The sequence below is a fragment of the Mytilus edulis genome, chromosome 5 (assembly GCF_963676685.1).
Source record: "Mytilus edulis chromosome 5, xbMytEdul2.2, whole genome shotgun sequence".
Classification (NCBI taxonomy): domain Eukaryota; kingdom Metazoa; phylum Mollusca; class Bivalvia; order Mytilida; family Mytilidae; genus Mytilus; species Mytilus edulis.
In genome coordinates, this window is record NC_092348.1 from 44,565,216 (window position 1) to 44,583,576 (window position 18,361).

General features: G+C 32.2%; 2 protein-coding genes across 2 annotated transcripts in view; one reads left to right on the forward strand and one right to left on the reverse strand.

The window, feature by feature from the left end:
* LOC139523758 (uncharacterized) overlaps positions 1–18,361 on the forward strand; it is a 312,433-nt gene that overhangs the window by 194,615 nt on the left and 99,457 nt on the right. The gene's annotated exons all lie outside the window — the stretch shown is intronic.
* On the reverse strand, positions 2,021–3,295 carry LOC139525106 (EMILIN-2-like). The gene is made up of 3 exons (XM_071320290.1): positions 3,220–3,295; positions 2,865–2,939; positions 2,021–2,295 (listed from the first exon to the last, which is right to left on the reverse strand). The coding sequence occupies exons 1-3, from the start codon at positions 3,293–3,295 to the stop codon at positions 2,021–2,023; spliced, it is 426 nt and encodes a 141-aa protein (XP_071176391.1).

An 18,361-nucleotide genomic window follows, 5' to 3' on the forward strand; every position in this document is an offset into this window, starting at 1 on the left:
TACTAAAATTGGTATATGCGTTTTGCCAAGAAATCACTTCGGACACATTGAATGAATGTTGTGCATGTAAACTGCTTTGAAATTCAAACAGCATGACGGTGCTAGCATGGAATTTACACATGTCGTACATTTTTTTTTTATGAATTTTCATGAAATATGTGCTACTTGGTTTTAATCTTCGGACGCGTATTAGAGACATAGAAAAAATAAAAGTAGTAGTGAACTTTTTTTTCAAAGTCGAGATTTTGACATTTCAAATCTTAAAATTTCGACTTTAACTCGAAATTTTAACTTTTCTTATCTTGAAATTTTGACTTTCTAAATCTTGAAATTTCGACTTTTCAAAGAGTCGAAATTTTGACTTTTTTAGAATTCGAAATTTTGCCGTAAGTTTATAAAAAGTCGAAATTTCGACTTAAACTCAAAATTTCGACCTTTTTTAAAACTGGAAATTTTGTTTTTTTCTAAACTCGAAATTTCGACTTCTTTTTGACTTAAAATTTCGACTTGTTTTAAACTCAACATTTCGACTTGTTTTAAACTCAAAATTTCGAATTTTCCTAAGTATTTATACGTTTGCGATTACCACATTCACAGTCATTTATATCAGCAAGCGGAAAGCCATATACATCATCAACTTAATGAGCACATTTTAATAAACTAAACCATTTTAAAGAGGTTATTTTAGATAGAAAATCTTGTTCTTGCCGAAGAATAAATAAAATATGTTTCACGTTCAAATACATATTTCAAGTCTGGACTTCAGATATGTGTATCAAGACAACCCCGTTATTCCGATACACCCATGTTACGACTTATTTTTATTCAACAGTCTGATATATAAAGACAAGGGTTAATAGTTGTGTCATAAGAATGTCAACTTGTAGAGTTTAATCAATATTCCAGAAAAAAGAACCATTTATTTATTTCAAAATTCCAAAACTAGAAAACCGAGCAGCTCATTTGTCGTCCTGAATATGCATGGCATTTTTGGCTACTTGATTTAACATTATTTAAACAAGGCAAAGTCAGTGACTTGCTATTGGGAAACCAAACAGGCCTTTGAAACTGCGATGCTATATGTTCTCAGATATAACGATTCTATGACAGTGTCGTGGGAACTAAAACATGGAGCAAACCCTATTTCAAAATAAACATTGCCAAAATGTGTTGATGACGTTTTAATAATTTGCGTCCATGTCTACTCCTTCTAAAATTGTAATAACTGTGTTTGAATACTAACATCAAAGTTTTAAAAGAGATCAAAGTCGAAATTTCGATTGTAAACAAAAATCGAAATTTTGAGTTTACAAAAAGTCGAAATTTTGAATTTAAAAAAAGGTGAACCGAGTTTAAAATAAGTCAAAATTTCGAGTTTTAAAAAAGTCGAAATTTTGAGTTTACAAAAAGTCGAAATTTTGAATTTAAAATAAGTTGAAATTTCGAGTTTAAAATAAGTCGAAATTTTGAGTTTTATAAAAGTAGAAATTTTGAGTTTAAAAAAGTCGAAATTTCGAGTTTAAAGTAAAAATATCGACTTTTCATAAGTCACAATTTCGAGTTTCAAAAAAGTCAATATTTCGACTTTTCAAAAAGTCGAAATTTCAAGATTTTTGAAAGTCCAAATTTCAAGTTTATGTCAAAATTTCGGGATTTGAAAAGTCAAAATTTCAAGTTAAAAAAAAAAAAAAAAGTCAAAATTTCGAGATTTGAAAAGTCAAAATTTCGACTTTGAAAAAAAAGTTCACTGCCAATTTTATTTTTTCTATGTCCCTAATACGCTTTCGTATTAATCAATTTCAAATCAACTAAAAGAAAAATACTATGTTTAAAATGCAAATGATATGTGTGTCGTTTGGTATCTCAATGGTGTATTATTTTTAACTTGTGTCCGTTATTTCAGACATTTACTTGATTACATGAGCAACACGACAGGTACCCGTCCAGAGCACCTGAGATCACCCCAAGTTTTTGGTGGAGTTTGTGTTACTCAGTCAGATTTCTATGATGTGTTTGTGTTCTATTGTTTGTTTATTGACCTTTTTCTTATTTTAGCCATGGCGTTTGACATATGAGTTTGAATATCGACACCCTTGCCAGGTGGAGTCATCATTGAAGCAGACACAGAGTAAACACCAGGCGTTTTTACAGTAAACACACCCGTATTGTAGTCGTAGCAATTTCCAATATTAGCAAGAACTCGGCTGTATTTGACAACTCCACCTGATGACATTGTTGCACCATTTGTAGATAAAATGGCTGTAAAGGCAGTATATGAAGAAACAGGAGGTTCCCCTGAAAATAGAAATGATTATCTATTGCATAATACACAAAGTATAAATATTATTAAGCATACACACACACATATATATATAATTGTAAAGAACAAAAAATGTCTATCTGTAAGAATTTTACACAGCAACCGGTCAAACATATATTATACAAACAGCACGTGTATCCCGCTTCTATATAGAGCGATAGATAATTTGAAATTACTTCAAAGGTCAACATTTTGGGTTTTAGGATTGGGGATTTCGAAACAGATAAAATCTCTGCGGGCCTTAATATTTATTTTTGTTCCTAATGTTAGTACAGGTAATGTGTGTTATATATTTATACAATATACGCTAGTTTTGATATACCTGCTTTACATCAGAAGTTGCATATTGTTTGTTTTTTTAGGCAAACATGTAGTTGTTGATCTTAAATGTTGAAAGTAATGATTTTTGTCAAATGTGCCGTCTTTTTGTAGTTTACATTGATTGATTGCTAAATGAATTAACGGTCTATATCTCGACGAGCTGCTAACATTCAATTAAATGTTCAAACATTTATATACTTTCAGATGTAAAAGCTATACTCACCTTTGCAGGAAGACAGTTTTCCTTGAAGTGCTGTCAGCCTCTTCGATAAAAAATCGACTTCTGTTTTCGTTTGCTCTAGAATAAAACAACACAACAACGTACATTTGCTTTTTTAATGTTTTTACACGCATGATGTAAATATACAACAACTGCCCAATTTTCAGTTTTAACTGTGAAGATGTGTTAGAGTTTCTTGCATGCCAAATTAAGAAATATTACTGAGTATTGTATTAAATCTTATTTTCCATATTGCAGAAAAAAGATAGAACATTTTACATGCATGTACAATGTATGTAGTTTAAATAAAAAAAAAACAGTGTAAGAAAATAATGAATATATGTAAACTGCTTCTTACTCATAATAAATGGATTATTGCACTTCTCTGAATAGATACTTCCAACTGATACAAGAAAGATAACCTCGAAATACATTTCTAACGATGAGATTTAATTTAAGCGCTGTGTTGTTAAAAATTTACTTGGTATATATATATCATTGTATATGTAATGTATTGCATGTCACTCCCTGCATTTTTATATCATGTGTCAATATAATTATCAGTTAGTGTGGAAAGGCAATGTTAACTTTTATGACGTTTTTAAACAGCTTTCGGGGAATTCAATGCAAATATTAGGTGTTTATACTCGACCTTTTTCATCAGCAACATACAATTCAGAGGTGGATAAGAAACTGACATTTTGATTTTGTGTTGCTTCTTAGAATTTCGAGCCACAATAATCATAATTCATCATACTGCGTTTTTGCCCATCTTACAATTCAACATCGAGTGCTCTATATAGTCTTAAGGTCTCAAATACTTTCAACTACTTTCAAAGGGAATAACAGTTTTTCACCGTTTGAAAAAATATAAAATCAAACGGTATATGATTTTGAGGGTGAACATGGTGGAGAGGAATAATAATCCATATGATTAAAGCTTAAGGTGAGGGATAACCCAAACCGTGACTACTTTAAATGAAAACTGAGAATTAAAAAAAACCATAGTAATTTAAAGTCATAATTACATTGATTTTTGATACACATGTTAAATTATCTTCAAAATGTTTAAAAATTCTTATATATAATATTATCATTTTTGCTATATAATGAAAAAGACGGGACCGGATGATTGAATTGGTTCATCACACCAAATCCCTACACGCTTTTTACTGAACCAAAAACAATAGTTTTCTTTTTTTCTTAAAGTCATAGTGTGGCCATATTCAGGAAGCATTTGTAAATTAAAGAAAACAGATGCAGTTAATGAAAAAAATGTATCATACTACATTATACAAAGAAATATAACAAAAACAGTCTTAAATTGAAAAAACTCCCTGCGTGTAAATAAAGAAATGCACTCATTTTTACAAATACATAGTAATGGTCACATCAAAGTATTTGTAAGTTTGAAAGGGAAAAAATGTATGAAAGAGGAAATAATAAAGATGTATCCAACAAAAATCTTATCGAAAAAAAAACCGAAAGAGAAGAGCAAAGAAGTAGGTTTATGAAAAGTTATGATCTCAAAAACAAATAATCAATATTTAAAAAAAAACCCTCAACAACATGAAGGAGAAATAAATATCCCTTCTGTAATGGCCCCTGACCATTAAGTATAACAAACGATTGGGCTCAAGCAGAAAAGACTATCAGCAAGCTATAAAAGAACCCAAACAGAAAAATGTAAAACAATTCAAGGGATAAACCTGACAGCGGATTTATGAAGAACAAAGTATCCCCTCCAAAAAAATAAATAAAATAAAAATACATCCCCTGAATAACAGGCTCCTGACTTTGGATAAGCATATACATAATTTGGCGGGCTTAAATATGTTTGTGGGTGCCCAACCCTTTCATGACATTGGACAGTTGTTTAACAGCACCACACGAGAACAAACTATAAACATCAGTTGAAGAAGGCTTGATTCATCAGATCGAAACAAAAGACATTAAATTAACAAATAAAAGGGATTACTACACATGGTACAGATCCGTTATCTACCTGTATTTACGTGAGTTTACCTGAAAAAAAACCGCACACAAATGTAAGCAAAAATGCGCTCAAATGTTATGCACCGACTAAAATATCGATCAGTACACATCCAATCGAGCATGCTTACTACTTCTTACTAGACTCCTCTGTTGTGATAACTATGTGTTATAACGGTATTTGTACTTTTTTTATATTCAGTATGTCTAAACCACACATATAAGTTGTGACTAACACACCTTATAATTATTTTTTTTATATTTATTTATCTTTTCAATTTATATATTTATATTTATTTAATTCACAATATATATACTTACTATTTGTTAGCTCACCGGGGCCCGAAGGGCCCCATGTGAGTTGATGTCATCACTTGTCGTCCGTCGTCGTCTGTCGTCGTAAACTATTTAAAAAATCTTCTCCTCTGAAACTACTGGACCGAATAACTCCAACCTTTAACTGAATTTTTCGTAGGGTATCTAGTTTATAAATTGTATCCGAAGTTTTGATCCAATGCATCATCAAACATGACCGCCATGGCTAAACATTGAACACGAGGGTCAAATGCAGTTTTTGGCTTATATTTCAAAAACTAAAGATTTTATAGTTCAATTGGTCAAGATCTATCTGGCCTAATATGTCAGACGAAACGAACAACCCATTGTTGGATTGCTGCCACTAAATTGGTAATTTTAAGGAAATTTTGCAGTTTTTTGTTATCTTGAATATTTTTATAGATAGAGATAAATTGTAAACAGCAATAATGTTAACCAAAGTAAGATCTACTAAAAAGTTGTTCCTGTTATTTTATTCAATTTGGTGAAATCATGTTGTTTTATTTAATAATCGATGTTAAAGATAGAAAATAAAATAAAAACAACACTGCTAAGCATTCATTTGGTTCATTCTTATTTTGCTATTCATTTGATTTTTAATATTGAGCAGTTTAAAAGGTTTGAACGTATTTTTCAATTTAGACTCGTTTATATTTTTTCGTTTGGGCTCGTATCATATTTCCCCTCCGGTTTATATAATCCGTTCATCCTATATTGACTCTTAAAATTTAAGAGTCTATCTGAAATTGAGGGTAAATTATATGGCCTTCAAAATACCGTTTCGATCCCTAACATCACTGAAGAGACATATATTGTCGAAATCTAGATCTGGTGTACAAAAAATAGATATTGACACCTTGTGTTTGTGGCATAACATCTTGGCCACAAGTTTATCGTTTTCTGTTTAGTATTAAATTTATATTAAGATCCATTTTGTTACATCTTGTGATCAATCTTATTTGGCAATCGCTAATGGCAGACAGCAGGGTCTTTTAGTGAAGCCCAGGTGGTCGTGTGGTCTAGCGGGACGGCTACAGTGCAGGCGAGTTGGTGTCACGATATCTCAGTAGCATGGGTTCGAATCCCGGTGAGAAAAGAACAAAAACAAATTGCGAAAGCAAATTTACAGATCTAACATTGTTGGGTTGATGTTCAGACGATATATATTTAACCTCATGCCAGTCCATTCAACTGGCAAAATCAACGGAATCAGTGTGAATTTCGTGAATTATACGACTTTCACCTGTATAAAAATTGTCATGGACGATTCAATATACCATTATATTTTAGGGGTTATTTACATTCCGAGTCGAGTTATTAATGTATGTTACTTAGTGTTTTTTTTTGTTGTTGCGAAAACAACTCAATTTCCTGATAAACTTCCTTAATACAGAAACATTTACTTTATAATTTGCTGTGTCAAAATTACCTAAATATGAAGGACAGTATAGCCATGAAAATGGTATATCCCTCATATATCATGTACTGTGTTACGACGTTAGATTAAAACTGACGAGGAAACTTAAGCTAACAGCCGGCCACCAAAAGTTTTATTTTATATACGCGCGTCTGGCGTATTAACTTCTAAACCTGGTACCTTTTGTTAGCTATTATTCGTATGTTTCTCTGTCCTATATTTTCTCCCATTTATTTGTATTCTAGTCCTGTCATGTAATGTTGTCTTTTTAAGAGGCAATGTCAGAGAGCACCAGGCAGGACTGTTCAACTAAAAAAATTTAGATATAATTGATATAAATCAAAACATCGTGTTATTTCTGATTAATTTTTCGAATTACTTTATTAAGGTGTTGAGAATGTTTGGTGACCCCATAGTTTAAGTGTCTTTAAAAGGTACATAGTGAGCAGTGGTCATTACATACAAACGTTCACCTAAATTGTCACAGTCAATGGATGAATTTAATGTGTCAATCAATGGCCACAGCCACACTGTTTTGAATTTCATTCTATGTTAACTTCAAAATCAAGTTGATCCATTTCTCTTATTACAATGGATGAATTTAATGTGTCAATCAATGGCCACAGCCACACTGTTTTGAATTTCATTCTATGTTAACTTCAAAATCAAGTTGATCCATTTCTCTTATTATAGGCTCCTCTACATTTTTTGTACATGTAAGTCTGTCATCTGATGTATCTTTTTTCTGTTGAAAAGAAATAAAAGATTATAAAGTGATCCATTATTCTTTGAATTGAATTTCGAAATTTGTATTTAAAATCAAATTAGTCATGTTAGTTATTCTCTTACGTGTCTTATCTTAAGAACCCATGGAAAATATAAAATGATCTGTTTAATAGCATCTTACTACATTAAAACATAGAAAATTTATTCAACTTTTCAAAGTTACATGACTTTTTAGTATGATTAGTTCTTTTGTTAAATGGACAGGTTAATATAAAATGATCTACATTAAATGAACACTTTAGTGCAGAAAGCTTAAGGTCAATTGTGATTTATTAAACAAGTTTACTTCATATGTTTGAGTCAAATTAACCTTATATTCTCATCATGATCATACATGTACATGTACAAATGTATCTAAATACTAATGGGTACAAATGTATCTAAATACTAATGACAAGATCGCAAAATGAGCTATTTTGGTTTTCTTTTGCAGTTTTGTAATGTAAAAAGTTTGAAATCCTTATACATGTTATATCATCATGATCAAATACATTTTTGTTTGTACATGTACATGTCTAAATTTAGTTTCTAAGTACATGATGGACAATTAACAACAAACTTAAGAAACAAAAGTATTGCCATCCATAAAGATCCCATCTAAATAGTGAGTTAAGAATCTAATTGTCTTAAGATTTGATTTACAAGTTTTATTCTTTTAAACATGTTAAATATGCAATAACCATTTACAAAGTATCTTTCATACATGTATGTAACATTAAAGGTCATGTAAAATATAGGCATATATGTTCATGTACATTTGTAGCAATCAAAATTACAGAAAATTTAAATTTGACTCTCATACATGTCATAAATTAAAAAAGCAATGATTTACTCCTGCTTTTTCACAAATTAAGCTTACTGTTTACATGTACAATGTACTACACATATCTGACATAAATTTATATGACTATCCTGATAACTATAGGATTGTCTTTACTTTTATAAACTGTGACCTGGATGGAGAGTTGTCTCATTGACCTGTTGACTTTCATACCACATCTTCTTATACATGTATCTATTCTACATGTATATACAAAATGTATTCATTTGTAGTTGCCTACATTCATTTTTGTACATGTACTATACATTATGTACATGAACATATTAAGGATAAGCATGATAAGGTGACAGACATGTCTATTATGTATATTGCGGTTAGTGGTACATGTGATTTTCTCATTGACAATTATCATGATCATATTACAATACATTTTGTAACTACATGTACTACATCTTCTTATTGTTGTAATTTCTGAGTCTGATAGTTTTAGATTTTTTTTATTTTAAATTATTATCCTATTCAAATAATGTTTGAACATGTTGAACATGATGAATTTATAAAATGTATAAATTTGCCTTCAGCTCAGATCATACATATACAGATAAGAATTTCCCATTGTAACTCACAAATGGGGAAGAGGGGGGATTTATTGAAATAATTGAACAGGCTTCATGATAGTCAGTTGGGAAAATATTGTAAACTTTGTAAAATGATTTCTAATTTCAAAATAAAGCAGAATCAAACAACAATGTGTCTGTAAAATTCTCACTGAAATTTGATTTTGGTTCCATTTAAAAGACATTTTGAAAAATATGTTTATTAAATTCATTTAATCTTTTGGATGCTTTGATCTGGGAGTATAATAGTCCCAGCTCTGATTGATGCCTTTTTGTATCAATTTATCCCAGAAATCATGGAAATAATTTCAAACTCCAATAATTTTAACTATTACCTGTTCAAACTGGTATGACTGTGACAAAGAATTCTTTTATACACTATAACTATCATCTGCTTCAAAGTGACCCTCCTTTCCAGTTTTCAAGATGCCCAAAATTATGGCATTTAGATCTTTCCTTGGTGTCCATGATATACTGTTTTAAGATGGGAGCAAAATGTATGATTTCCATGCAGCTGAATCTTCAAAAACTACTCACGGATTGCTTTAAATTCCTAATATTCCACATTTCCAGCAAACAAAAAAATAATTTCAGTCTTTGCAGAATTTGTAACTCACTAACTGCCTCTAACAATGAACAGAACAGAACAGAACAGAACAGAACATATTTTATTTCCAATTAAGGGCCCACAAGGGGCATAAAGAGCATACATGAATAAGGCAAAATAATATTGATTTGCATAGATACATAGATACAAACAATTTTTTACATACAGTTACAATACAATTACTAACTCATATTCACTTTAATAATTTTACCAACAGCATTAAGGACCTGATTGTCTTCACAGTTTAATAAATAAATAAGTTTATGCTGATTATCAAGTATAGAAAAATTTGGAATTCTTTGGCAAACAAAGTCAAAGAGAGCATCTCTATCTGATTTAAAATTTTCACAGTTAGTTAAAAAATGGATTTCATCTTCAACACAGCCAGAGGAGCAGTTTTTGCAAATTCTTTCATTTCGTGGAATATTTGAAAAACGACCAACTTCAATTTGAAGCTTATGAGCAGAAATACGTAATTTGCATATAGATCTTCTAAAATCAAAGTTCTTAATTAAAGAAAGATCATTTTCATAACCAAAATTCTGCTTAAATTTCACTTAATTCAACAGTTTTCCATCAGAAGCTTTATTTTGGCTAGCATACCAATTGCTAATATATTTAGTGTGTATTAATTTACTAGATATGTTCAAAAATTTATATTGTCTGAAATGTTTTACTTCTGGTTTAATTTCAAAAACTTCTAATACTTTTTTAACAAATGAGAACCAAGAAGTTATGTTAGATTTGTGAAGCTCTTGGCTGCATTTATAAGTATCTTTCAATAGACTGAATTCAGTTGTAAGATTTTCAAATCTATACCAGTATTTTACAATTGACTTTACAATATCATAATGTAAGGGGAAACGTCCCAGTTCTGATAATACAGCAAAATTGACACTCCTTTTGTGTACACCAAGTATAAATCTAGAAAATTTAAGATGGAGATTTTCACACTTAAGATTTTTAAAAATATTTTCAAGATTAAATAAGGAAGACTGTAATTTATTACAAGAGACATTATAACCTCCCCATACCTCTGAATTATATAACAGAATGGGTTTAAGGGTATGCTCAAAAATATGAACACAAGATTTTATTCCAGGAGACAAATTGATAAAATCCTTTCTAAGTTTATAGTAGGCCTTAAGAGCCTTATTATAAAGTTCAGTTTTAGCTAGATGAAAACTTCCAAATGAAGTAAAGTGAACACCTAAATATTTGTAATGAACGACACAGTCAATCAAGTTATTCTGCAGTCGAAAATTCTTCTGAATTTTCCTTCCAGCCTTATTAAAAATTATGACTTTAGTCTTTCTAATATTAACTTTCAGGCACCAGTCAGCACAATATTTTTCTAGCTGATCAAGTCTACTTTAAAGCCCTGTGGCTGATGTTGACATAATCAACATCACAACCTTTATCGGTTTTTAAATTGAAGAGTATCACTTTTGATATGTCTAAACACCAAAACGTTGAAAAATAAGCCGCTGTTTCCATACATTTTACTGCATTAAAACATTTACACAACAGATACCAGAGATATTATTATCATTTCCTGTTGGATTCATGGTCATCTTTTAGAATATATTTCAATTGTTATATTGTAGGCTGTTTTTATTGAGAAATTAATACCCGTATTTCCCTATATAAGCAGTCAAATTTACTGTAAAATCATATTCATTTTTTTTATCCACAATAACCCAAAACTACTTTAAAAAGTGTCATTTCCCAACAAAAAAAGGTGCATACAATACAAAAACACATTTATCTCAAAAAGGTTGTTGAACAAAATTTCCAAGTTCTGCCTGGTTTTCTCTTGTATTGCCTCTTAATGTTATATTTAACATTGCCATAAAAGTGGGAGGTTTAGCATGCCACACAACCAGGTTCAACCCGCCATTTTTTCTTAAAATGTCCTGTATCTAGTCAGGAAAATGACCATTGTTATATTATTGTTCGTTTCTGTGTGTGTTACATTTTAATGTTGTGTTTCTGTTATGTCGTAGTTCTCCTCTTATATTTGATGCGTTTGCCTCAGCTTTAGTTTGTAACCTGGATTTTTTTTTTCTCATTCGATTTATGACTTTCGATCAGCGGTATACTACTGTTGCCTTTCTTTACACATGAAATTTATACGCGGGAAAAAACTTCCATTGGAATGTATCACTACTGCGACAATTAATTTATTTATGCATTGTAATTTGCTGGCTGTCTTTTAGTTTGATCTTCTACCACTACAGTCATTCAAATAAAACAGTATCAACATTTGATGTCAGGTTAGTCCACGATTTGGAATATATATGTTCCGGACCATATGAGTATTTGGACCATACGCGTATGGTCATGACCATATGCGTATACTTATATGGTCCGACCGTACGCGTATGGTCGGACCATATGAGTATATACTCGTTTGGTTATAAACGGGCCGTTGCATATGAGTATGTGGACCATATAGGTATATTTTTCAATAATATGCATGAGAAAACTTTATAAAAAAACAATGATTGCTATTACAATTCAAATGACATTAAATATTGCTGCCAAAGTTAGTTTTCGTCGCTAATTGTATTCTTGCATGGATGCGTAGGGTGACATTTACGTCCACACGGTACCATAGCTTTTCTTGGGTCCTGGGTCATTCGATGTGTCTACTGTGAAAAAGCTCTAGATCTCCAATATCGTAACATGACTGAAGTACATCATATCACCAGACAACTTTGAAAAATAAACTAGTGTGCTTGCCGGTGACGTCATTCATGTTTTTTTTAAAAACAAAACACGTATAATTATAAGTATAAAAAATTATGAATATTGCACTGCTAATGCTAATTATATTAAAAGTTTCAAAAGTAAGCAATTTATTAGACTCTTTATCCTGTTTACTTTTACGTCAGGTTATAGTAAACCAGTTTACTTCTTGTGTAACAGTTCATTATAAGATATTTTTGGAATTTATCTGCCCAGGTCGACATTTTGCCATTCACTCGTTATAACATATCGGTAATGAAAAAAAAATGTGTTTTCTATAGCTTTGACTAGTGATGAAATTTACTGTGTGAAACTGCTCATTTTATTTTGTTAATCTTGTTATTACTAATTTTTAATGAAAAAATTACCTTTGGTAATGTCTGAATAATGACGTGACAACTAGAAGGGTTAAATAAAGAGGTAAGCATAAATGTACCTCCTAATTACCCCGACCATAACGTACGGTCCGACCATACGCGTATGGTCGGACCATATGAGTATATACCCGTATGGTATGACCATACGCGTATGGTCCAAATACAATGTACTAATATGGTCCGGAACATATACATAATACAAATATATAATGTTCCCAGATGGACTTCTATCTTTATTAATTATTGAAAATAGTGGATCAGTCTTTAAGAAAAGTTGTTCCGAATATAATGAATCCCCCTTTATAAGTTAAAAAGGCTACATTTTCTTTTTCCTATTCTACAACAGCAAAATAAAGGATATCCCTAATTGAAAAGGGGAGGGTCCTAACCTGTTGTTTAGTTGTAAAGCAGGCTATTACTGTTCTTAATTGAATTGTTGCATACTTTTCATGTCAGGAGTGTTTGCAGCCGACAAGGGTTTTCCTCATTTTTGAAGGTTGTATTGTTGCCTATTAATATTATTATTGCTATGTCATTTGAAGTTCTGTAGATAGTTGACTCATTGGCAATCATAACACATCTCCAGATTTTTATATCAACTGCAAACTGGAAAAGGATGTACAAAGTTAAATATGCTACAAACTTCAAACAATCTACTTCAACTGATTTACCATAAAAACTGTTGAACAGAACTATAGATATTGATTTCATTCCAGTCCTTAATATTACTATCAATCATCAGAACAAATGCAAATACTCATGTCTTGAGAGGTATTTGAATAGATCTTATCAATATAAATTGTATAGCAATATACATTTGTGGGTCTATTACAGACGACTGTACCTTATGGTTTTTTTTCATTTTTTTAAGGCTGTGTAGCAGAAGAAATTCTGCTGGAGATTCGGAGACGCTGACCATAGCTTATTTTACAGAAAAAAGATGGACCATGCATGTATGAAGTTAAAATAATTATCCGGTGTGCGACTGGAAGTATAATCGATGGGTTATTGCATTCCTCAGAATAAATACTTCCAAGTGATACAAGAAAGATAACCAGGAATACATTTCTAAGCGAAAGATTTAAGCGCTGTGTTATTTAATTTTTTTTCGTATATATAAGTAAAACATTGCATGTCACTCTCTGCATTTTAATATCCTATTTCAATATAATTATCAGTTAGTGTGGAAAAGTAAGGCAAACTTTCGGTTGCTTTTTAAACACTTTTTGTGCAAATCAATGCAACTATCAAGTATTTATACTAGTCCGGCGGCTACAAGTATATTTCAGACGAATTGTGAACATCCTGCTACAAGCATGAAATTTGGCATAGACCTTCCTCAACTATTACTCTTTTATTTCAGATAGGGAGGCATTTGAAAAAAATGTCTCACTTCCGGTAAAATCCAAAATGGCGAACTTCATACTTAAATCAGCCCGATATCAAAGGCTAGTATTTGAAAAGGTGTTATTATCATGGTACAACCATAATATTTGGTACAAATCTTTGTTTTGTACTACTTTTGGATATATTATACTGTTTAGATGTCTGAAAAAATCCTACTTGCGGTAAATTCCAACATGGCGGACATTGTACTAAAATAAGCTTTTTTTTAGGGAGGGTAATTGAAATGTGTTTAAACGTATTGCTTCTATCATTACATTGTGCAGGAACCTTTCTTTTGTGCTTCTAATGAATACAATGTATAAAAAATCTGTCTTTAAAACCCCTACTTCCGGTAATATTCAAAATGGCGGACATAGAAATATCAATTCATTATTTAAATATTCAACTTTTTTTCAAAATGTAAAGAAAATGTTGTTTTTTGTGCTGGTCATTAATATTTTGGCTTTAAGTAATCCTCAAAACCCCTAATTCTATTCTGTTGTAAATGTTTAAATACAAAGTTGACACTTCCGGTAATAAATATGGCGTAAATTTCAAAGATAAGTACTCAATCTATTTCTTCGATGTAGAGTTTTGGATAGATTGATTAAAAAAAAAATCAGTATAATACTAAAACATTTTTAAAATTACTAATACGTGGCCAAAAATACATGTTTATTCACAGTCCCTACCACATGCACACAAAGCAGTGCACTGGAGACCCGATTTTCCACATTAACAACGACCGAGACATTCTTTCTGACATCCACAATTTACAAACATTTAACAAAGTGATGAGGACCCAGAAGAGTTTTTTTAAAAGGGATCCTCTTTGTCCCTTCGCCATCCATTAGCGCTTGGACTGGGTAGCATAAGAGACAATCCAATGCTCGTCCCCCTAAACACCTTCCCTAGTATATTGCACGTTTTACATGCTGGAAAAGAGTAGACCAAGTTGAGGAAATAGACTCAATTAGCCTTCCCTTTTGTGCAAATAGTTATTTTCTTGCTTCGTTAACCATGTTGACTCCATCTGATAAGTTTGTGCGATCTTACAGTAAAATCCCGGTAATTTCGGTTGATCAATCATCATTTTTTAGGTTAAAGTCACATCTTCAAATGCAATCAATGACACCCACATTCTTTTTTCTTTCCAAGCAAAGAGAGAACCGTATCACAACCGGTAAAGGCATTGATCACAATAAGTGTGTGATATCACTTATTGCCTAGTACATTTGAAAGACCATTCATAGATAGTAATCCAAAGTGTTTTGTCTTCCCAAACACAATCCATAGTTCGTCTACCCCTATGTCACGGAATAGCGAAACAGTAATGACAGCATCATCAGTAGCGACTATTCGAATCATGACTCGTTTAAGTTCGTGTTTCACTGCATCAGACACATGCACGTTGATTCTAGTGTCAGCCTCATACTGTGAACATGGTGCTTAATTTGAAATACATCACGTGGTGGATAACACTGAAAATCCTGAGCATTTGTTGCTACAACTACCATACTCATCAAAAATTTCATCCACTCTTGTTACAGTTTGAAGATATGTTATTAAGGTAAGGACATAATAATCAGCATACTCGTTAGGAAATACCTTAAAACTGTAACAATAGTGGATGTAGTCTCAGATGCGTACATAGACAATACTGGTAGTTTGAAGGCTGCTACATGAAGCAAGAGCTACATTTTGGGGATAGATAATACACAGATGAATCCAGGGTCAAAACAAATTCCTCAAAATTGGCAAGTGTTCTGAGAGATGACGACAATAAGAAAGAAATTTTTAGTTTTCATTCTCAGCAGCTTGCTCAATAAAATTTTGAGGAAAAGGTAGTTGTAGCAACAAATGCTCAGGATGTTCAGTGTTATCCACCACTTGATGATGTTTCAAATTTAGCACCATCGAACAGTCGATACTGATGTCATTGCTGTTTCGCTATTCCGTGACATAGGGGCAGACGAACTTTGGTTTGCATTTGGAAGTGGGAAAAACTTTAGATATATATCTATACATGACCTTTCAAATGCACTAGGCATTCAGAGATTACACGTTTGCTGGAAAGGGAACTGCGTTGGTGACATGGAGGGCATTTGAAGATGTGACTTTAGCATTTAGAATGAGTACAAAGCAAGAAAACATGCGTTTTTGGGAGAGGAAAGACTTGTTGAGGCTATTCCCAGGACTTCGTCTAGTCTTTTTCAGCATGTAAAGCGTGCAATATACCATGGCGGCTATGAATGAGTAACAAGCTTGGAATTGGTTCCTATGCTAACTAGTCCAGACGCTTATGAATGGCGAAGGAACAAATATGATCCATGGGAACCCTTTTGAACTCTTAGTGAGGCCTCTTCATCTTATCAGGAGCGTGAACATTATGGATGTAAGAAACAATACCAGTTTTTGTAAATGTGGAAAATCTGCTCTCCGATTGTGAATAAACATGTATTTGCGGGCTAACGAGTATGCTGATTAGGTATTATGTCCTTACCTCAATAAAATACCTTGAAACTGTAACACGAGTGGATGAATTCTAGGATACGTATGGTAGTTGTTGCAACAAATGTTCAGGATATTCTATCTTATCCACCACGTTATGTATTTCAAGTTTAGCACTATGGTCACATTAAGAGGTAGACACTAGAATCATGGTGCATGTATATGATGCAGTGAAAAGTAAGATCACAAAAATACTAACTTAGAGGAAAATCAATTCGGAAAGTCCATAATCACATGGCAAAATCAAATAACAAAACGCATCAAAAACGAATGGACAAGAACTGTCATATTCCTGACTTGGTACAGGCATTTTCAAATGTAGAAAATGGTGGATTAAACCTGGTTTTATAGCGCGAACCCTCTCACTTGGATGACAGTTTCATCAAATTCCACTATATTTACATTGATGCGTAAACACGAACGTAAACGAGTCATGATACGAACAGTCGTTACTGATGATGCTGTCATTACTGTTTCGCTTCTCCGTGACATAGGGATAGACGAACTATGGATTGTGTTTGGGAGGGCAAAAAACTTTGAATTAATATCTATCAATGACCTTTCAAATGCACTAGGCAATGAGTGATCACACACACTTATTGTGATCCATGCCTTTACCAGTGGTGACACAGTTCTATCTTTGCTTGAAAAGAAAAAAGACTGCGTGTGAGATCATTGATGGCAATTGAAAATGTGACTTTAACATAAAGATTGATGATTGATCAACCTAAATCACTTGGGTTTTACTATAAATCGCACCACACATTTAACAGATTGGGTTAACATGGTTAACGAGGCAAGAAAATAACTACTAGTATTTGCGCAAAAGGGAAGGCTAATTGAGGCTATTCCCTGAACTTGATTTAGTCTTTTCCAGCATGTAAAATGTGCAATATACTAAGGCAGGTATTTAGGGGTACGAGCTTGGAATTGGCTCTTATGCTACACAGTCCAGGCGCTAATGGATGGCGAAGGGACAAAGAGGATCCCTTTTAAAAAAGCTCTTTCTGAGGCCTCATCATTTTGTCAGAAGCTTGTACATGTGGATGTAATAAAGGATGATGTGAAAAATCGTGTCTCCCGTAGACTGCCTTGTGTGCATGAGGTGCTGATCGTGAATGAACATGTCTTTTTGGCCGAATTGTTGTAGCAGTTTTAAAAATGTTTTAGTACTTAAGTAATTTTATTTTGTTTTAATCAATCTTTCCAAAAATCTACATCGAAGATATGGACTGAGGACTCATCTTTGAAATTTACGCCAGATTGTTTTTTTTTACCAGAAGTGATAACTTTGTATTTAAACATTTACAGCAGAATAGAATAAGTGGTTTTGAGGATAACTTAAAGCCAGCACAATAAACAACATTTTCTTTATATTTTGAAAAAAAGTTGAATATATAAGAAAAAGAATTTGATATTTCTATGTCCGACATTTTTGGATATTAGCGGAAGTAAGGGTTTTAAAGAAATATGTCTTATACATTGTATCCATGAGAAGCACCAAAGAAATGGTTCCTGCACAATGTTATGATAGTAGCAATATGTTAAAACATATTTCAATTACCCTCCCTAAAAATAAGCTTATTTTAGTACAATGTCCGCCATATTGGATTTTACCGGAAATAGGGTTTTTCAAGACATCTAATCTATACAATTTATCAAAAAGTAGTAAAAAACAAAGGTTTGTACCAAATATTATGATAGTAGCATGATTATAAAACCTTTTCACATACTAGCAGTTGATATTGGGCTGATTGAAGTATGAAGTCCGCCATTTTGGATTTTACCGGAAGTGCGACATTTTTTTCAAATGCCTCCCTATCTAAAATAAAAGAGTAATAGATTAGGAAGGTCTATGCCAAATTTCATGCTTGTAGCAGGATGTGCACAATTTTTCACAAAGCCGCCGTACTATACGTGATCCTGTTCATCAGCAACG

What these genes read in the sequence shown, in the direction of transcription:
- LOC139525106 (XM_071320290.1), bottom strand. Translation starts at nt 3,295, where the DNA reads ATGTATTTCGAGGTTATCTTTCTTGTATCAGTTGGAAGTATCTATTCA. An exon ending in CAATAATCCATTTATTATGA is followed by an intron (nt 2,940 to 3,219) that starts GTAAGAAGCAGT and finishes GTTTTATTCTAG; the next exon opens with AGCAAACGAAAACAGAAGTC. An exon ending in AAAACTGTCTTCCTGCAAAG is followed by an intron (nt 2,296 to 2,864) that starts GTGAGTATAGCT and finishes TTCTATTTTCAG; the next exon opens with GGGAACCTCCTGTTTCTTCA.